Here is an 18381-nt window from a genome sequence, read left to right on the forward strand (position 1 = left end):
ATGTTGGCGAATACCTAGCTAGGAACAAGAAAGAAAATCACATGATAAAGAACATATCATGTGGATGTAACTCCTCGGTGCCCTAATTATGTATAAATCTGCACACCCTCTTCCGGCTGGAGGTGCCATGGTGGGGGTAATTTTGACAGGGCCCTGAGGTTTCCTATGATGGACATGGTAATATGCAAAGATTAGGACAGAAGTCTTTCTGTGAGGATTTTGCAAATCCTCCATGAGTTTTCATACACTTCACAAGACCACACGTTTTCAAGGATAGGTCCATTCCTACAAATTCAAGAATCAAAAAGGGAAAATAATATATATATTTGTTGGATTCTATGTGTCAGAAGCTCACAGTTGACACACACGCTCACGTATATAGCCATGAACACACATGCCCACAAGGGCCAAGAAAAATAATGAAGAGACGAGCGTGCAAGGACAAGAGAAAAACATTGAATGCGGTGTGAGCTAGGAGACAAGAGGGTACATGGTGTTCCTTATGAGTTTTAATCAAAACGTTGGTGACACATGAATCTCTCTCTACAAAAAGTCTCATTCTCCAAGTCTTACTATATTAAGACCTTGTAACTGTAAAATAGTAGGAGAGCATCCTTCCATACAAAGGGCAGTGCATTTAAGACTATATATCAATTAACATTTTACCTTGCTTGCTATTAAACCCACTCTGCCTTCCTTCAGAAAGAGGAAATCCTCTCTTCTTATTCTTCGCATGGAGCCTCCTGCTAGATCAGAGGCTTGTCTCTCTGAATCTTCAAGCATAATTTCAGTTTCAAATGCTCCCCTATCTCTGAAACCCTCAGTAATAATGAAGAGCCAGAAGGAGGTGAAGCAACTTGAAGAAGATCAAGAAGAAGAGGAGGAAGAAAGGCACCAAGAAGGGGTAGACACCAACTATGATCTTGTACTGGATCTAAGCCTCTCTAGCAAGGATTCCAAACAAGATTCGTCAAAACCACAACTCAATCTCATCGATTCTTTCGATATGGATCCATCAAGAAAGTCCTTAGATACTCCCCAAGGTAATGAAACCGAGCCTCGAGTGTTTTCGTGCAACTATTGTCAAAGGAAATTCTATAGCTCACAAGCACTTGGGGGTCACCAAAATGCACATAAGAGAGAAAGAACACTTTCCAAACGTGGACAAAGAATCAGTGCTGCTTCTTTTGCTCTTCTTCAACCTAATTACTCACACCAAAACGGATACGCTAGCATGGCTTCTCTTCCTTTGCATGGCTCCTTCAATAGATCACTTGGAATTCAAGTGCATTCTATGATCCATAAGCCATTTAGCACTAGTTCTTCTTCAAGTATTTACGGGCAAAATGGATGGTCTAGAAAACCTATTGATCAACAACCTGCAATTGGAAGGCTTGCATCAGACAAGTTTCAGATGGCAACAAGTATCAAGGGGTCATCATCCAGTAATGGGGTTGCAAGGTTTGAAACTACTCGGAAATTTTCTCCGGTTAGTACTGAAGGAATTGGTGGGTTTTGGTGGGATGGTGGTGTTAACCATTTGAAGACCAAACAAGATGATTTGCAAAAGCTTGACTTGTCACTCAAGCTCTAAGCAGTTCTTAATTTCTTTTTTTTGTATTTTTAGTTCAATCTTTTATGTTCTTTTCTATATATATATATATTTTTTTTATTTCTTACGTTTGTTTTATTCTTGTTTACTAAATATTTTTCATCATCTATTCGTAGTTGGATCTCTTGTAAATTCCTTTTTCTTCTTATTCTTTTTTTTGCTATAGAAGAACAGGAGAGATTTTGTTTTCTTTCGCAATTCTTGAATTGGAAGTTTGCCAAATTCTATAGGCATGATGCCAAAAAAGAAATCGAACACTGAAGTTGCTTTGTGCTAACCAATTAACCATCTTTATTCACTTTAAGATAGTACTTAGTTGACAAATTAAAACTCCTTTTTACTAACATTATAGAGATAAGTTGATCTACTCTTACAAGTTTTAAAAAAGCAGCTTATGATCTTCCATGGTTTTGGTGGGAATTTCTCAATGTAAACTTTTAGCTGTTGGGATTGTTGCTTCCACATTGATGGAATTAGCCAGGGTCAGATTGAATCCCATCTTCATTAATCCTCTTATAAACCAATTCAAGTTTCAAATTCAAATCATTAGAACAAGATAGTAACATGTTTCTAAGAGGAGAGAGGTAGAGAGGATATTTGATAAAGGTGCAAATGCACATCAAAAACTGTTCTTCCATTGATGACTCTCATATGTGCAGCAGCAGAAGTTGATAACACTAAGGACAATTTGGATGTTTGTGATTGTCATTTCACAGAACTGTTGCTATTATTGTTTACAACATGGTCCACTTAGCTGGGATATATATCATGTTCCACACCATATTTGTACAAAATTGGATGGCCGGATTGTGTGGATGATTCCATATTTGACCCACCAGCAGTTGAAGAAATAGACCATCTCTATTCGAAAGTTAGATCAGGGGGGTAGGTGTAGCTAGCCATGTGAAAATAAGCACATAATAATGCTCCTCAGCTATGCTATCTCCATCATTTTCCTATATTATATTGTGTTTAATCTGCGGTAACCTTGATTTCTTACCAAAGAGATCTCACATATGGGGTCTACGGATTTGTGGGCCAAATCAAACTGATGTATACAATTAAGGACCATGCTAATCATATTCGCACTTAATTTTCCTAGAATCAAGATATTGTAAAGTAACGAAACTCGATGCTTTGACAGTTAATTACCACAGAACTCTTGGATTACTAACAGAGGATGAGGATGAGATAGCTGGGGTGACATTTTGTGTCACACAGTCCTCTTTTTTTTCTTTTTTTTTTTTTGTAAGTGTCACACAGTCCTTGACTACAGAATATGACATTTGGTGGGGTTTTGCCACGTGTTGCAGTTCAGCTCTGCTGTCCATTTTCTTGTGTTAGCCTGCCTTTATCCCCCTCCCTATTTTTTTAACCATTAAAAGAATTGGGAACCTATGATGTTGCTTCTTATTTAAGAAACACTTAAAAACATGGCTAGAAAGGGATTCATGAAAAATCGGGTAGCTATCATTTTTTATGATTTCAGCTCAAGTGAAAAAATGAAGCAAGAAGTGGCCATCACTCTTAAGATCTTATAATTATAAAAGTAAGGCTGTTTTGTCCACATTCATGTTTAAAAATTAAGGTTAGATCTTTTGTGATCTTAGACCATTGTCTTTTTTTGTTCATGGACAAAGATTCAAATCCACCATCAATCATTTCTCTTACTTAGTGCATTGTAATGATAAGACACTAAAAAATGTTGAGCTATCATTCTATGTGGTGCTGAGGAGAGAAGGTGAAGAAATAATCAAATAAAGCAAGAAGTGGTCTTCTATCTTAAGTTCTTACAATAATCAACTGCTAGTCTTCTATCTTGTTCTGATCTGACATCATTAGTTTTGAACTCAATAATCTAAAACAGGCGGGACAAGAAGAAAATAGCAATAAATATTTAAGTTCTTTTTTTTTTGTTTTTTAAATGTGTTAAAATCATGCTCATTTATTTTAAATTTCATCATGTCTCTGGAGTTCGATAAAGAAGCTTGAAGGAAGACAATGACTTGGTATAATAAGAACAAGTCTGATATTGTATCTAATTCATATACTTTCAATCAGAACCTCCACTTCTTTGCCCCTGCTTTTCTGCATTTTACAAGTTACAAAACTCTTTCATCCATCACTAATATTACGGTTTTTAAAGAAGAATTTTTTTTTTCTTCAAGTTAATTTAAACTACAGCAGGTAAAAAAAGATGAAGATGGGGGGATCTCTCCTTCCCACCGTAAGAATGTGACCTCATTCACCATAAAAGTAGCCTGTTTCTGTTTCCCTCTGAATACATACTTTATCAGATTGAAAGATAGGCGACACACAACGGTTCTGTTCTTATTTGCACAGAAAACTGCAGGTTACGGTTTAAGGGTTCTTGCAATTCCAACACCATACAGCAAACAACAAGATGCTCCCACAACACAACTTTGTGCCAGTTAAATCAAATACTATTAGAAAATGCCCTCTCATGTCGCAAAGCTATTTAAATGTTGCATACTTGGACAGGACCCATAAATTACATACTCCATTACAGGTCCTTCAACTGATACATGTAAGAATAGACAATCGATATCGGCAAGATCATTTTCGAAAAACAATCCCTACTTACTCTCAATGTAAGATTTGACAGTACCCATCCACCTAATGAACTCAGTTTTACCTTTGTTTCTTATGTATTCATGCAAGAAAATTGCCATTTCATCATTGATACCTCTTGCCTCCAAGAATTCATAAAGTGTATCTTGCAACTCATCATCCAATTCCCTGCGAACAATAAACCACAACCTTCTATCAAAGGACCAAACAACAGAATCAAATCATTGGCAACGAAAAGAGAAGCAAAGAAAATATACTGCTATTTGAATCATAAAGTTGTTACTATCTGGTTGTTGGTATGGTTCTCTTTTCTTTTTCAAGATAGAAAAAGAAAAGGTGGGTAAACTCAACAAACCAAGAAATTCATATTAGGTTCATTAAAGTATTTTCTTTATCAACTTCAGGTGTCTTAACTTTTTGATGTTCTTTCTTTTCCTCTAAGTTCTAAGAAACCAAGTGGGCACGACAAAGCAGGTTAATGAATTATCATACTTGAATTCAGGACCATCATAAACTTGATGTGAGGTCTTGTTACTCCTGCGTATGAAAAGCTTTGTAATTTCTATGCTATCTGGCCAAGCTGAACACGAAATCTCTAAGACATCACCATCACCCTTTGAGATATTAATAATCAAAGTAATATGAAGCAGCATGTCTTCCTTTATGCCAGGCACGTCAGATTTTGGAATTGGAACAGCTCCATCAAACATGGTTGCTTCAACCTTAATCTCTTCGTTCTCCCTGAACTTTCTTTTCAATCTAATCCATTGCTCCCCTGGTAGATCATCGATCGTGAAGGACTCGTATTTGGTAGGAAGCTGTAAATTGAAGTCTTAAAATCAGATGCTTAGCAAGTGTTTGATTTCATTTTGCAAACTTATAAATACTCAAGACTTATTAAACAGTAAAGAACACATTATGGACATGCTTGGTTAAAATGCGGGTTGGAAATGGAAAGCGAGGAGGATCCTCACTGCGATTCCAAATGGGACTCGCATTTTACTCTCGTCTGAAACAGAATCTAATTGTATAGATTCCATATACCACCAAAAAAAAGAAGTAATTATTTCACTCAAAATTAGCATTAGGCAACTATTATCCAAATACATTTATAGGATAGTAAATTAATTATTAAGTACAATATAATAGAATACAAGCTTAATTGAAAGGATTCCAAAAACTTATTTTTTTGGTCAAGTAAAAACACAATAAAAATTGGCTGGCCTTTATTCTTCTCAATGGCGCTTATTTTTTTACATAATTCCATCAACAGATTCGAGAAAAAGCTTCCATGTTAAATTCTCAAGCAATTTTCGAAACATCCAAGTGAATTATTATTAAGACTTCAGCTAAGCCAGTCATCAATAACCTGATTAGCTAATAGTTTTCCTGGAAACCCATTTTCCAAATCCAAATCCTCACCCAAAATCACACCTTTTTTTCCACTAACGAGTGCCAAAAACTCAAAAAAAAAAAAATAGCGTTCAATCTCATATAGGCTCAAAACGAGAGACGCATATAAAAACAGAGAGAGATATAGTAGATAAGCATTGAAATGAAATAGAAGCAGATAAGAAAGAGCAGTACTTGTTTAGGAGGGGAACGATCGAGCTCATACTGGATTTCATTACGAACGAGCCTGAGAAGATTATCTTTGAAAGCAGATTTTCGCATTTCTGACATGTAATTTCTTCTTATTAAGTTATGGGTTTGAGAGATAAGAAAAGGGTTTATTTCTCCTCCCATTTTGTTGTTGTAAAGAAGATGAGAGATGGGGTTTTGTACAGGAATCAGGGTTTCGGGAGGATTGATTAGGGCTTTTCTCAGAGGTCGAATTAAGCGTGCCACTGCCATGTCTGCTGGCAGAGAAGCGTGAACAAGTTTTTGGTAGGGTTTAAGGAACAAGAAGTGGAATCAATGCTTCATGGGTTTAAGGGTAATAAAAATTGGTGGGTGTGGTTTTTGACGTTTGTGTGTAGTGGGTTTGGGCCTGGTTTTGACATGGAATTGAGCTTGGGTTTGATCCATCGTTTGGTCTTAGCTAAATAGAAAATGGGCTAAGAACAATTTGGTTTTGAATTAAAAAGTTCAATTCATTACCAAATTTCCCTGCCATGCTAATTTCAATTCTTGAAGATAGAAAATGAAGACTGAAAGCTTTCAAGAGATTCGTTAACTTCATATGGATATTGAAGGTATCTGAAAGTTTTTTTTGTTTGTGTGGTGAGCCATGTACAAGGTGTTTCTAGTGGAAGAAAAATGGCAAATTAAGAAATCATTTGGGAGAGTACGTTTGTCTGTGAAATTGAAGGATGAAGGAATAAAAAGTACAAAATTCAACTGATCCGCCGAGTGACAATTTGAAACCATCCAGTTTTCTGCTGCAAAACTTGATACTTGTGGCAAGCGGAACTTGAAATCCAACATGAAAAGAAATGATTCTGGTGTGCATAAACTTCTTCCTTTCAAACATTTGAATAAATACTTCCAACTGTACTGTTAGATAGTGCACCTGTCTAACCAAAACCAGATTTTAAAGGTGAAACACCTGATAGATAGTTGGGCAAAGCGGGCTTGGTGTGTTAGGAACTTAGGAGCATGCTTTGTCAAAAAATGAACTCTTCTACTTTCTACAGAATTTAGCAACAAGTCTTCTATCTCTTGGCATCCGGAGAAGTTCCTTCATTTTGGATCTTTGCCCTTCTGAGAAGAATCAGGAACTGGTGCTGGTTCCATAGACTTCTGTATGCTAAGATGGTATTTCCCCATTGATTTGCTCGATTCTGATATTCTGTTGCTAGCTTCAGTTGATGCAGGTTTTAATGTCTCGCTACTGTCTTCCTGGACTTGGGTTTTTTTTACACTGCCACCTGATTGTTTCCTTGATTCAACTGCAATTTCCTTAACAACTTCCTCTAGTTTACCTAGTCTCTCTTTCACTTCTAGGAGCTCTGACTCGGACTGAACCTTCTCTTCAATAGCTTTTAGTTCCTCCTCTTTTGCTTTCTCCTCTTCTTCTTTCTTTTTCTTCTCTAGTTCCTGGGATGGTCAAAGAATCATCAAATTAAGACCCTAGATACAAAACAAGGGTATTGCTAAACTTCAGACCGATGCAAAAGAAAATGTGGATAACGTTAGAGTGGTTGTGTCCATGGAAAAGAACTGTTTAGAAGCAATTTATGTTGGATTTAAGGCATCAATTTTCCCTCAGGGTGGTTAGTGAGATCACTAACAGGAGCTATCACAAGAAAGTTGGTGCCGTAGAGCAGCAAGCTTGATGAGAGACCACATAATAAAGCATTTTAAGACTTCAAAGAAACCTATTTTTATGCTGATAACCTAAACAAAATAACAATAAATTGAGATGAAGTACCAAGTTTTATCTGCAGTCTTTAGATCAATTTGCTATTTAATTATGACGTTAAGCGTCCAACAATATAAATTAAAATTATCCCTTATGCGTGAAAGATATCAACATTTGTGAGTCAAGCGCAAACATTGATATAGCTAAAGGCTTGTTGGCCCTTAAAAGTTTAGTATACCAACCTATAAACAATAATGAAACGAAAGTGTAATTTTCTGATCAACACCTAGAAACTATGATTTTTAGGAGACAGCAATTTAATGCTTTGAGCATGAGAAGTGTTTCTTCCAAAGAGTGCCTTGTGAGGATCCGACCATGCCATGATTGGCATGCAAACATAAGATTTCGAGACCACTAGAAAAGAGGAAAAAGGGAAAACAGTCTGGGAATAAAGAGAGGCAAAATGACATAGAATTTAATGATCACTATTGACAAGACAAGAACATTACCGCATCCATTTTTTTCATTTCACGTCGAGCGTATTGAGCCACCAAATATACAGCTGTTGCCAAAAAAAAAGGACAGAAACGAATATGCAATCTTTTAGATAGCAACAACAAGGCAAGGAGTAGGACACATTTAAATATGTATATGGCCATATGAAAAACATGTGAACTGATACCCAATGAAGGCAAGCAGGTGAAGAAGAGTTGTACCAGATGGAAATCAAGCCTGAACATAATAGACATGAATGTAAGTACAGATCACTGAAAAAACTAAAATGTAGATGTCAGCAGGTTCGAGAAATATCATTGATCAGTGTATACGTACATTACACAAATAATCCCAATCATTTCACTCAAATTATCATAATCAACACTTCAAAATGCATTTCGAAAAAAAATCCTTTGAAATGCAATTCTCTCTGATGGGTCTCCCAGGACCCAGAGTTCCCAGAAATTGATCTTATTCTGATGTCTTCTAGTGCATAACACTAATGTCTTGGTCCTTATCAAAATGACCACTCACTGTTCTACTTGTCATGCTATGAGCTAAATTAACTACACAAATTACATCTTAAAGTTTCAAGTTTAGCACCCCATAAGAAAAGCGCAAGCCGATCACATGTTCGACAAAATACCTAAAAGAAACCCAATGAGCGATAGCCATCAAACTCCATGACCCAATTCACATAAATAAAAAGGCACGAGAAAGAAAGAAAGAAAGAAAAGTAGCAATACCCGAATTTCTTTTTCTTTGGAGGGTCAGTGAAGAGGATTTTAGCAGCTTTCATGAAGTCAAGATTGTCTAGTTGCCTATACAAGTCATCGGATTTGCTCACATTTGATTCTGTTTTTTCACTGATGCTCATGTTGTTGTTGTTGGGTTTGGTGGAGCTGTTGCAAAATTGCTTGGTTGGATGAGTGAGTTTGATTCAAGCAAAAGTTTGTCTGGCGCGAAACATTGTTTTAAATTTTTGTTCTTGTCTAAAACATCATGAGATTCTGCGATGTTGGGTGGCATCAGTTTTCACTTTCAAGTTCATCCCAGACAATGAAACACCACCCGACGTCCTCCATTGAGCATTTTAATTTGAATAAATTAAAATAATATTGGTTTTTAAAAAATATATTACTATTTAAAAAAATAAAAAAAAAAAACAAGTTTTAATGTCTATTAATTCAAATCAGATCGATTCCATGTTAACTTTTATGATTTCATGCTGGTTTTTCTATACCAAATTTAAATGTCTCTCTTGAATTAAAATTTAAATAAGTTGTAAAATTCATGAGCAATTGTCTTGTAGCCTATATAATCCCCCCGCGATACATTGTTGCGAGACCAAAGTTTTTTTACATGTAAAAACAATAATGCCTATGAAGTAAAGTTTTTATATATATAATATCATTAAATTCAACTTGGTAGATCGAAACTTGTTTACTTCAACTATTTTTAAAAATTAATAAGTTTAGATTATTTTTATGATTTTATAATGTATTCGAGAGATTATTGTAATTTATCTTTAATTATTTTCTTATTAAATTTAAGGCAAATTGGTTTTATTTGCATTATGCATTATTTATAAGAACAAAAATCACATGTACTTAGCAATAGTAGTAAATCTCCAAAATAAATAAAATGAAAATGATAATCAAGGTAAAATATTTTTACTTGTATTTTGTTTTCAACTTCTTACTTGGAAAATTAAATTTCCATGCTAGTGTTTAGTCAACCTTTCACAATTTTTTTTATTTATCAACTAACATATTTTTTAATTTATTATATTGGACATATATATACACATCATCTTTCCATTTATTAATTAACAAATTTTATAATATCAAAACACACACACATATATATAACAGGGATTCCAATTCTTCCATTACATTTGAAATTAACTTAAAATTCTGCATGGTGGATACGTTGGCTAATGTTAACCTGGACCAGGTCAAGCATTTGAGAAAATCGGGTCCCAAGTTAGTTCACCAACCTACCAACCCAGATTGGAAGTTTGACCCAAACTGCTAGTGCCAGTGGTGGCTAGCCTGAACTACTCCAAGCCCCCAGCCTCTTTGGGATAAAATCAGTACACTTGGACGGCCATTAAAACGGTGTCGCCGCCATCCATGGCGGGCCTTCGAAGGGAAAACACCACGATCTATAGCAATTTTGGCCTTCTCAAGGACCAGAGCAAGAAAGACAGAGAGTTTCCTTAATCACATAATGGACAGAAGCACCAGCCACCGCATGTCTAAAGATTACCCCTTTACAAGACAAGAAGATGAAATTGCCAATATTCTAGCTCGAGCAAAACCTAGAAACCCTAGCTGCTTTTTCATGGTTGGTGTGCCACAACATGTTCCTCGTCTCTGGCACACCTAACCCGGTCGCCTGTCAATTGTTGTTCCTATTCTACCATATAGAAGTGTTTTTTTAATTTATTTTTTTAATTTTTTCAAGCCTGGCTCATAAGGTCCACAATAAATTAATTATCAGGACTGCAAGAATTTCTCCCATAACTAACTTTAGAGAATCTTTCGGTTACTTGGATCAACTAGAAATTATTAGCTTGTTGATTTTTTTTTACTGCAGGTGATTAAATTAAAATGCCCTTGATTGTGATTCATGATTACCTATTTAGATCATCAAAATGAGTTATGAGTTATAGATGACATTGGATAACTGAAAGCTACATGCTAGACTAATTATATATATATATATATATATATATATATATATATATATATATATATATATGTGTGTGTGTGTGTGTGGGGTATTGGTATTGCTAATATATTTTATATTCACGAATAAATTTTTGATTATAAACTTTATATTTAATATTTTTTAAAATATCAAGATAATGATATTTTTTAAAAATTTAAGCTAACTTGTTAAACCTGTAATTGGTGATGCATCCACCTGGACTTAACAACATTGTTTTTGTAAAATAATTTTTATTTAATTATATAATAATGAAAATATACTCTATAAAAAAAAGAAAAAACTAGATAAAATTGAAAAATAATAATGCTAGGCTATAAAAATAGACTTGATAAGATTATAAAAGGACTGTTATATTTTTATTTGAAAACAAAGTAAAAATTGAATGGTATTTAATAAAATAATACCTAAATTATATTCTTAATTAATTTAATATATTTATAGTATATTGAATTAATTATTTAAAAAAATTTATAAATTAAAAAAATAAACCAAAAATATAAAAAATAAAAACAAGATAAGTGTACGAGTTTGACCTGAATTAAAAAGTCCAAGGCAACGGGCCAAGGCCTATGCTTGGTTTTTTTTTTTCATTGTCTAATAGGTTGCTTGCCAGTATTCGACTTTCACTTTCGTTGTAATGGTTGGAAAATTAAGAAGGTTTGGCTTAAGAATCCATTTCTCACATATTTTCATTTAAAACACTATAAAAATCTCTACAAATCACTTACCAACACCAAAGCATCTCAAAATCACTATAAAAGAAACAAAAATTAACCAAAAAAGAAAATCAAAATCGACCTCAATTTACTTTTTCTCCTACGTGTGTATAATGAAAAACCACACGATCGAACTTCTCTGGCTCAATATAACTAATTGACATAAAGTTTTTTTTTTTTGACAGGTGGGCAAAGAATAATTTTCTCACTAATTTAAACTACTTTGTCTTATTGCTATAATCACAAACTTTATGTCATAGAATTAGATGAAAAGATTTTTTTTAAAATAAAAGTCCAAAGAACAAAATGAAAATGAAAAAATAGAAGGGCCCGGAATTAACTACCACTTGATTTTTAGATAAAAACTTTGATTCTTGACACCCTAACCCAACCCAAGTTGAGGGACCGTTTGGTAGTGCGTTTCAACCTGTGTTTCGTCAAATTTTGAATTTTTTTTTTTTTTTTTACTAAAATTGAGTTCGGTTTGTATTTTTTGGATCGTTTTGATGTGCTGATGTCAAAAATGATTTTTAAAAAATAAAAAAACATCATTGGCATGTATTTCGGCACGAAAAGCTATTTGAAAAGCAACCGCTACCACACTACCAAACACGCTCTACAACAAAACCATGCAAATTGAGAGCTTATTGTACGATCATCTACCATCTCATGATCTCTCTCTCTCTCTCTCTCCCGCCCCTGATCCGGGCGGCAATCTAGTTATTAATCATAATTATTCTAAATTGATCACCATCTAACTAGGTCCCACTTTCATCCTGTTCACCTACTAATTAATAATACCATGATATTCCTTTTCCCTTAAAAACACTAATCCCAGATCATAATATATAATATGATAACCCTCCCCACTAAGCACCATGATGACTAAACGTTACTTTCTCCCAATTTCTCACAATTATGTAGCCAACACGGATTTCTTTTGAGTTTCTTAAGCAATCATTGTGTTTTAAATAAGTTTTTTACATTCTGCTTATTGCATTTATAAGTATTTTTCTCCGATCCAAACCTAAGATCACACGCTCTTTATCTCATTTTTGTTTTTTCTATATGAATCTTAATTATCTCATCTTATTTAATTGTTTTAAAAGCTTTTTTAAAAGTATGATTGTGATTACTTTTCAAAATATTTTTCATGCTAAAATATATTAAAATAATTTTTTCTATTTTTAAAAAATTATTTTTGATATCACCGTATTTAAACGATTCAAAACATAAAAAAAAAATTAATTTTTAATAAAAAAAATTTAAATTTTTAGAAAACACGGTTTACGTTCCCAAACAGTGCTTTAAGAATTAAAGATTTTCAGATAATTAATTTACAGTTAAAGAATATAAAAAAAGCTCTTACAACCTAGAAGTTTAAAAAAATAACACTCCAAACTGAATATTTATTGATAGATTTTTGTTTTCCTTTAAAATTTATTTTATTTTTCAAAAGAGCCTGGAGGGAATTATATATATACATATAAGATTCACTTATTTTTCGAGCGAATAATTTTTTAATTCAACTATAAAAATATCCTCAAACTAGTTTCCACATTAAACAAGATAACGCATTTTATATGTAATTTAAAAAATAAAGAGAGCCTAATTATCAACCCATAAATATTCAAATACACTGCGGCACTAAATGCCGCCTGCAGGTGCCCATAAAATAAAAGATTCTCATTCTTCTCTTTACCAGCTCTCAAAACCCAAAAAGAAAGGGGAAAAAAAAACCATATTTTTAAAATTTCATCAACCTCTCTTGAGATTTGTTGGGCATTGAGCGAGTGAGCGAGCGAGTTCAATTTTATTGAAACAGATAACTAGTTGTTGAAAAAGACATGATTACACATCATGTCACATCCATATAATGTTGTCACGGTTTAGTTTTTTCCTAGTACCATATGGTAATTAGAGCAGTGTGCCTCATGAGAAGAGAGGGGAAAGAAGAAGAAGATGTGGTGTAGAAAGAATTTGGGCTGTACTGATACAGGATCTGTGCCAGTGTACCTTAATGTTTATGATCTGACACCAATCAATGGATATGCTTATTGGCTTGGACTTGGAGTTTATCATTCTGGGGTTCAAGGTTTGTACTGTTTAGAAGACTACTGGTTTTAGCATCTTTTTTCAATCTTTGTCAAGTAGCATACTTTTCAAGCTTTCTTTTATTCTTGAATAAGTTACATTGCTAGTTAGATCTGTTTTTGTGTTTTGTTCTGTTGTCTGGATTGTTTGCTGCTTATTGGTGCGTTGAATCTTCAACGAAAAGCAGTGTTCTTTGAAGTTCAATCTTTTTGAATGTTTGATATATTGCTTTAGGAGCCTGATTATTTGGTTGATGAGAATCTGCAAGAAATTTTGAATTCAGATATTTGGGTTTTCCTTTCTGGAATCATACAAACAAGAAACTTGGTACAGTTTTGGCACAGTGAGGTTCTTTTCTTTTGGAAATGTTCAAAGATTCCTCCCTTAATTTCTACACTTTTCTCAATGGCTGAATAGCTTTTTCATGGCTTTTACTTTCCTTTTTTTTTTCTTTTTAATGTTCTCAATCTGTTTATATTACAAGAACAATCTTGGTAAGATTAAAACCGGGATCATGCTATGCAGTTCATGGTGTTGAGTATGCTTTTGGGGCTCATGAGTTTCCTACAACTGGAATTTTTGAAGGAGAACCAAAACAGTGTGATGGGTTTACATATAGAAAGACAATCTTGATTGGAAAAACAGATTTGGGTCCTGAACAAGTGAGGGGAGTTATGGAGGAGTTAGCAGAGGTATATAGAGGGAATGCTTATAATTTGATAACCAAGAACTGCAACCATTTCTGCAATGATGCATGCGTCAGGCTCACTGGTAATCCCATCCCAAGCTGGGTTAATCGGCTCGCTCGAATTGGTAAGAATTTAATCTTGTTTAATCCTGTTTTCAAGTTGTTCAATTTAGTTCTACTGTTAAATTAATTTTCTTGGATGAATACAAGAAATGGCTTTAATATTGATGTGAGACTGTAACGGTCATTTAGTGGGTGAAATGAAGTTGATGAAATGTGTCTCCATTCTCCACCGCACAACTCAATTTCTTCAATCTAATGAATAATTGTGAATGAATTCTTACAAATGTAATGAAGTTTGTGATCAATATTCAGTTCCTTTTTTTTCATAGATGAGAACTCTGATAATCTTCTACAACTCAAGCCTTGTTGAATAGTTTAGATGTGTAAAACCAGTCAAAAGATCAATACAGGATGAAACTAGTCAGTTTGTTGAGCAGATTCTTGTATATGGAGTGAAATTCCACATGTATTCCCGTAATGAAGTGTAAGATGATGTTTGCCAAGCTGTATTATACTTGACGGAGTGCTGTTGTCTGGAATTTTATTTGCTATTGTTCTTATCCCTGATATTTTGCAGGCTTTCTATGCAATTGTGTTCTTCCTGCAAATTTAAATTCAACTAGAATTCAGCATCATAAAACTGAAGATAAGGCTTGTGAAGGAGAGAAGAAAAAATTGACAAGCGAGTCAAACAGATTCACATCTTCTAATTCTTCATCGTCTTCATCATCACCACCTTTAGTTCGCGGTAGAAGTAGAAGCAGGCGTGCTCTTCAACCCTCCTCGCCCTTGATTCTCCGCGCTTCATCTCCTTGATGATCTTTAAGAACTGAATTTTTTTTATTTCTTGAAATTGTTCAAAGAAAACGAGGGGAAGCAAAATCTTTAATCACAGTCCCCCCTCTTTTCCTCATTCTTTTCTTGGGGCTTTGTGGTGCTAACATTTTGTTGAAGGGATTATGCAGGCATGCAGCACATAGATGTAAATGTGTATGCTTTCAATTTTTTTGGCAAGTGATGTTACGTCTCTGCATTATTGTCCAAACCAACCTCGTTTTGTTTGGTTTTCTTGCAACCAGCAAGGCTTTGCTTTGGCAAATCTGTAGTATTGCCTGAGATATCAAATTAATCAAGAGAAATTGCTTGGTCCAAATTTTCACGATGGCCATTCTTGTGTTTCACCTGGATTCCTGTTTTTTATTTATCAACAGTCGACCGTTGAACTTGCAAATTTCTTGGGGAGGGGACACAGGGGCTGATGTTAAAACATAACCGAGCAACAGGCGATCTTTGGAAAGCATCTGAGCAAAGATATGATACCATTCGGTGAAAAGACTAAAAGATGTCTAAAGTAAAGTAAAAGTCACGTGTCTTGAGCTAATGTTGAAGTATCTCGTGAAATTTTGCAGTGCAGTCCTTGATCGGTAAAGGGCCTTGAGATGAAAGGCACTGATTTATTTGTTTCGTCTATTTTTTTTTTTTTTTTAACAACAATCTATTTGCTTTGGTAAAGTGAAGTTCCAACAAGCAAGAAAGTAAATCTTGGACTTTCAAGCCTTAAAAATTGAGAAAAGTCGAATGCAGCATAACTTTGCTTTAGTCTTTACTCTTGCTTCCCATGGAGTACAATGTGGGGTTCATCCTGCCACCATTCAGTTTGGTGTAACCTCTTTTGGCTCCACGGCATAAAGAAGGGAATCCCAAGTCATTTTATCATAGTTTTGAAACTCAGACCAGCCCGGCGGGTTGATCCAGGATCCGAATCTGAGACCGGTCTAGATCTAAGTAAAAACTCGCTTGAAAATTGGCCCGGCAAAACCCAGTTATCCCGGGCAAACCCGGCCTTTATATATATATATAGCCATGGATGCTACAAAATTGTTAATTAAAGAAAAACAATTTCAATTCATAGCTCTTGTGCCTGTAATATGTCTCCACCCCAAACACGCCATCCCCTCCAATTCATCGAGCCTGGACAACCCCTGCCTCAACACAGTGTATCAAAGGTTATTTGATTGAGGAAATGTTAAATTAATCAACTGAGTTTTATAGTTTGATGAAAAAAAATATATGCATGTTTCTTTAACATTTACTACTCTTTTTAAGGCTCGTGGTGCTAAAATAAATGTAGGTTTGGAGCGGCAAATTCATGAGCAAATGATTTTGGTTAAGGGGTTTGGTGAGGATTTACATCTTGGAAATTCTATGATTGATATGTATATAAAATGTGGGTTTTTAGAGTGTGGGTGAAAAGTGTTTGATAAAATATCCAATAGGAATGTAATTTTTTGAATGGAGTTGATTTTTGTTTATACGAAGAGTGGGAATATGAAAATTGCAGAAGAGTTGTTTGAATGATTATTTATTTTTAATTTTTTTTAATTGACTCGGGTAAACTCAAATGACTCGTGATTCAATCATTAGATAGAATCGGCCACTAATTGAGTTTCAAAACTATATATTTTATATTGGAGGGCTATGGCCATCACTTGTGTAACTCAAAATATTCTCTCTTTCCGCGAAGACTATTCGTTCATATTTCAAAGCATAAAAATATCATGCAGTCAAACATTCTGGCCCGAGTGCTTTCACATGTAGAATCGGGGATCAGGAGTCGGGGCTGCAGATTTCTTAATCACAAACGAAATTGAGAAAGTTGTTTAGTCAGCTTCCCAACAACTACTCCACGTATATCTGATCTCATACCACACAATTCTGCAGGGCGGCGAGGCCTCGAGCAATATGATATTGTTGCAAACTTTCTTCTTCATAAGCAATATGATCTTGTTCGATCAGCTCACAAGTTTTCTTTAATCTGACTGATGGAATGACAAATACATCCAACTCTTGCGTCAACAGCCACTTCAAATTTCCGAGTGCAGGAATAGAATAAGGCTCTTCAAGGTTCCAATTTTTCCAAAAGCAAGAAAAGGGGGGGGGGGAACCGGTCTGTTTTCCTTTCGCACTGTATTCGATCGTGTTTGAAGAACACTATTGTCAAGCAGGTAGCAGTTGCTTTTCAAATAACTTTTCATGCTGAAATATATGTCAATGATGTTTTTTTATTTTTTAAAAATCATTTTTGACATCAAAACGATTCAAAAGATACAAACCGCACTTAATTTTAACAAAAAAATTTTTTTTCAAAATTTAATGAAACCAGCTGGTGCAAAAAGTGTGCATCTTGTCAACCATGACAACAGTGTCAAATCAAGTGATTAGAGCTCGGTAAGGGCAGGTTATTGACCTTGAACAGAAACATTGTGGCACTGCCATTTCCAATTAGTCCGGTGACTGTAAAAATGCTGGAGATAGGAACTCGGTGGTGTTTTTAGAAGTTAATTTATGTGCCTAGTATATACACAGTACCCATTTTGTCTCGGAGGAAGACTGCCAGAATGCCAGGCACAAGTTGAGGAAATATCTATCATCGCTCTGGTCCATACAAAAGAGTGGGGATGATATAGCCTAGAGTCTAAGCTGTCCTATTAAGATATTAAGTAATACTCTAAAAGACATGGGAAAACACTGTAGTTTTCCCCCAGCTTTTCACTTTCTCCATATTTAATATATTATATTATTATAATAATAATTATTATTATATTATATAAGCCTTTCACTTTCCCATATTTAATATATTATATTATTATATTATAATAATTATTATTGTTATATTCGCTAAACTGTTTTCTTTTTCTTTTCTTTTCTTTTTTTTTTTTTCTTTTAATGAATTTTTTTTATTTTGATCCCGGGTTTAATAGATTAGCCTGGTTTGACGAGTTAACCCAGATTTTTTTTCTTTTCAATTAATTTTTTTCATTTAGTTTAGTTTGTTAATATTAAATTTCTTTATATTTAATTATCAAACTTTCATGACACGTATCCCAGGTTTAACGAGTTAACCCAGTTAATTTTGGATAAATTCATCAATTTTTTCTCTATTTAATTATCAATTTTTCATGATATGAATCACAGATTTGACGGGTTAACCTGATTTGAAGAGTTAACCTAATTAATTCATATTTTTTGCTTTTTCTTCATTAGTTTTTTTCTTTCTATTGGTTTTTTTTTCTTTGTTTTT

The 18381-nt window shown here is 34.3% G+C and overlaps 4 protein-coding genes across 6 annotated transcripts; 2 read left to right on the top strand and 2 right to left on the bottom strand.

The window, feature by feature from the left end:
• The first annotated feature begins 471 nt into the window (after positions 1–471).
• On the top strand, positions 472–1679 carry LOC118033989 (zinc finger protein 1). Its single transcript, XM_035039129.2, has one exon. The coding sequence runs from the start codon at positions 734–736 to the stop codon at positions 1592–1594; it is 861 nt and encodes a 286-aa protein (XP_034895020.1). The 5' UTR covers positions 472–733; the 3' UTR covers positions 1595–1679.
• Positions 1680–3920: 2241 nt separating this feature from the next.
• LOC118033990 (uncharacterized protein At2g39795, mitochondrial) lies at positions 3921–6142 on the bottom strand. Its single transcript, XM_035039131.2, has 3 exons — positions 5792–6142; positions 4697–5022; positions 3921–4372 (listed from the first exon to the last, which is right to left on the bottom strand). The coding sequence occupies exons 1-3, from the start codon at positions 6056–6058 to the stop codon at positions 4210–4212; spliced, it is 756 nt and encodes a 251-aa protein (XP_034895022.1). The 5' UTR covers positions 6059–6142; the 3' UTR covers positions 3921–4209.
• A 509-nt stretch (positions 6143–6651) lies between these two features.
• Positions 6652–9159, bottom strand: LOC118033991 (uncharacterized). 3 transcript variants are annotated; one of them, XM_035039133.2, is made up of 4 exons: positions 8750–9147; positions 8191–8240; positions 8018–8070; positions 6652–7243 (listed from the first exon to the last, which is right to left on the bottom strand). In XM_035039133.2, the coding sequence occupies exons 1-4, from the start codon at positions 8878–8880 to the stop codon at positions 6887–6889; spliced, it is 591 nt and encodes a 196-aa protein (XP_034895024.1). In that variant the 5' UTR covers positions 8881–9147; the 3' UTR covers positions 6652–6886. The 3 variants fall into 3 exon arrangements, with proteins under 3 accessions (XP_034895024.1, XP_073261551.1, XP_034895023.1); XM_073405450.1 differs by having other exon boundaries at positions 8191–8649; positions 8750–8884; XM_035039132.2 differs by having other exon boundaries at positions 8018–8240; positions 8750–9159.
• A 3977-nt stretch (positions 9160–13136) lies between these two features.
• LOC118033993 (deSI-like protein At4g17486) lies at positions 13137–15314 on the top strand. The gene is made up of 3 exons (XM_035039137.2): positions 13137–13550; positions 14075–14362; positions 14878–15314. The coding sequence occupies exons 1-3, from the start codon at positions 13418–13420 to the stop codon at positions 15114–15116; spliced, it is 660 nt and encodes a 219-aa protein (XP_034895028.1). The 5' UTR covers positions 13137–13417; the 3' UTR covers positions 15117–15314.
• The last annotated feature ends 3067 nt before the right edge of the window (positions 15315–18381 follow it).

Source organism: Populus alba, chromosome 1 (assembly GCF_005239225.2).
Source record: "Populus alba chromosome 1, ASM523922v2, whole genome shotgun sequence".
NCBI classification, from domain to species: Eukaryota; Viridiplantae; Streptophyta; class Magnoliopsida; order Malpighiales; family Salicaceae; genus Populus; species Populus alba.

Excerpts from the sequence above, each read along its gene's own strand:
- LOC118033989 (XM_035039129.2), top strand. The coding sequence starts at position 734 with ATGGAGCCTCCTGCTAGATCAGAGGCTTGTCTCTCTGAATCTTCAAGC.
- LOC118033990 (XM_035039131.2), bottom strand. The coding sequence starts at position 6,058 with ATGGCAGTGGCACGCTTAATTCGACCTCTGAGAAAAGCCCTAATCAAT. Across the intron at positions 5,023-5,791 it reads ATCGTTCCCCTCCTAAACAA|CTTCCTACCAAATACGAGTC; the intron begins GTACTGCTCTTT and ends TTCAATTTACAG. Across the intron at positions 4,373-4,696 it reads TATGATGGTCCTGAATTCAA|GGAATTGGATGATGAGTTGC; the intron begins GTATGATAATTC and ends TATTGTTCGCAG.
- LOC118033991 (XM_035039132.2), bottom strand. The coding sequence starts at position 8,880 with ATGAGCATCAGTGAAAAAACAGAATCAAATGTGAGCAAATCCGATGAC. Across the intron at positions 8,241-8,749 it reads CCAAAGAAAAAGAAATTCGG|GCTTGATTTCCATCTGGTAC; the intron begins GTATTGCTACTT and ends TATTATGTTCAG. Across the intron at positions 7,244-8,017 it reads AAATGAAAAAAATGGATGCG|GAACTAGAGAAGAAAAAGAA; the intron begins GTAATGTTCTTG and ends TGACCATCCCAG.
- LOC118033993 (XM_035039137.2), top strand. The coding sequence starts at position 13,418 with ATGTGGTGTAGAAAGAATTTGGGCTGTACTGATACAGGATCTGTGCCA. Across the intron at positions 13,551-14,074 it reads TTATCATTCTGGGGTTCAAG|TTCATGGTGTTGAGTATGCT; the intron begins GTTTGTACTGTT and ends CATGCTATGCAG. Across the intron at positions 14,363-14,877 it reads TAATCGGCTCGCTCGAATTG|GCTTTCTATGCAATTGTGTT; the intron begins GTAAGAATTTAA and ends GATATTTTGCAG.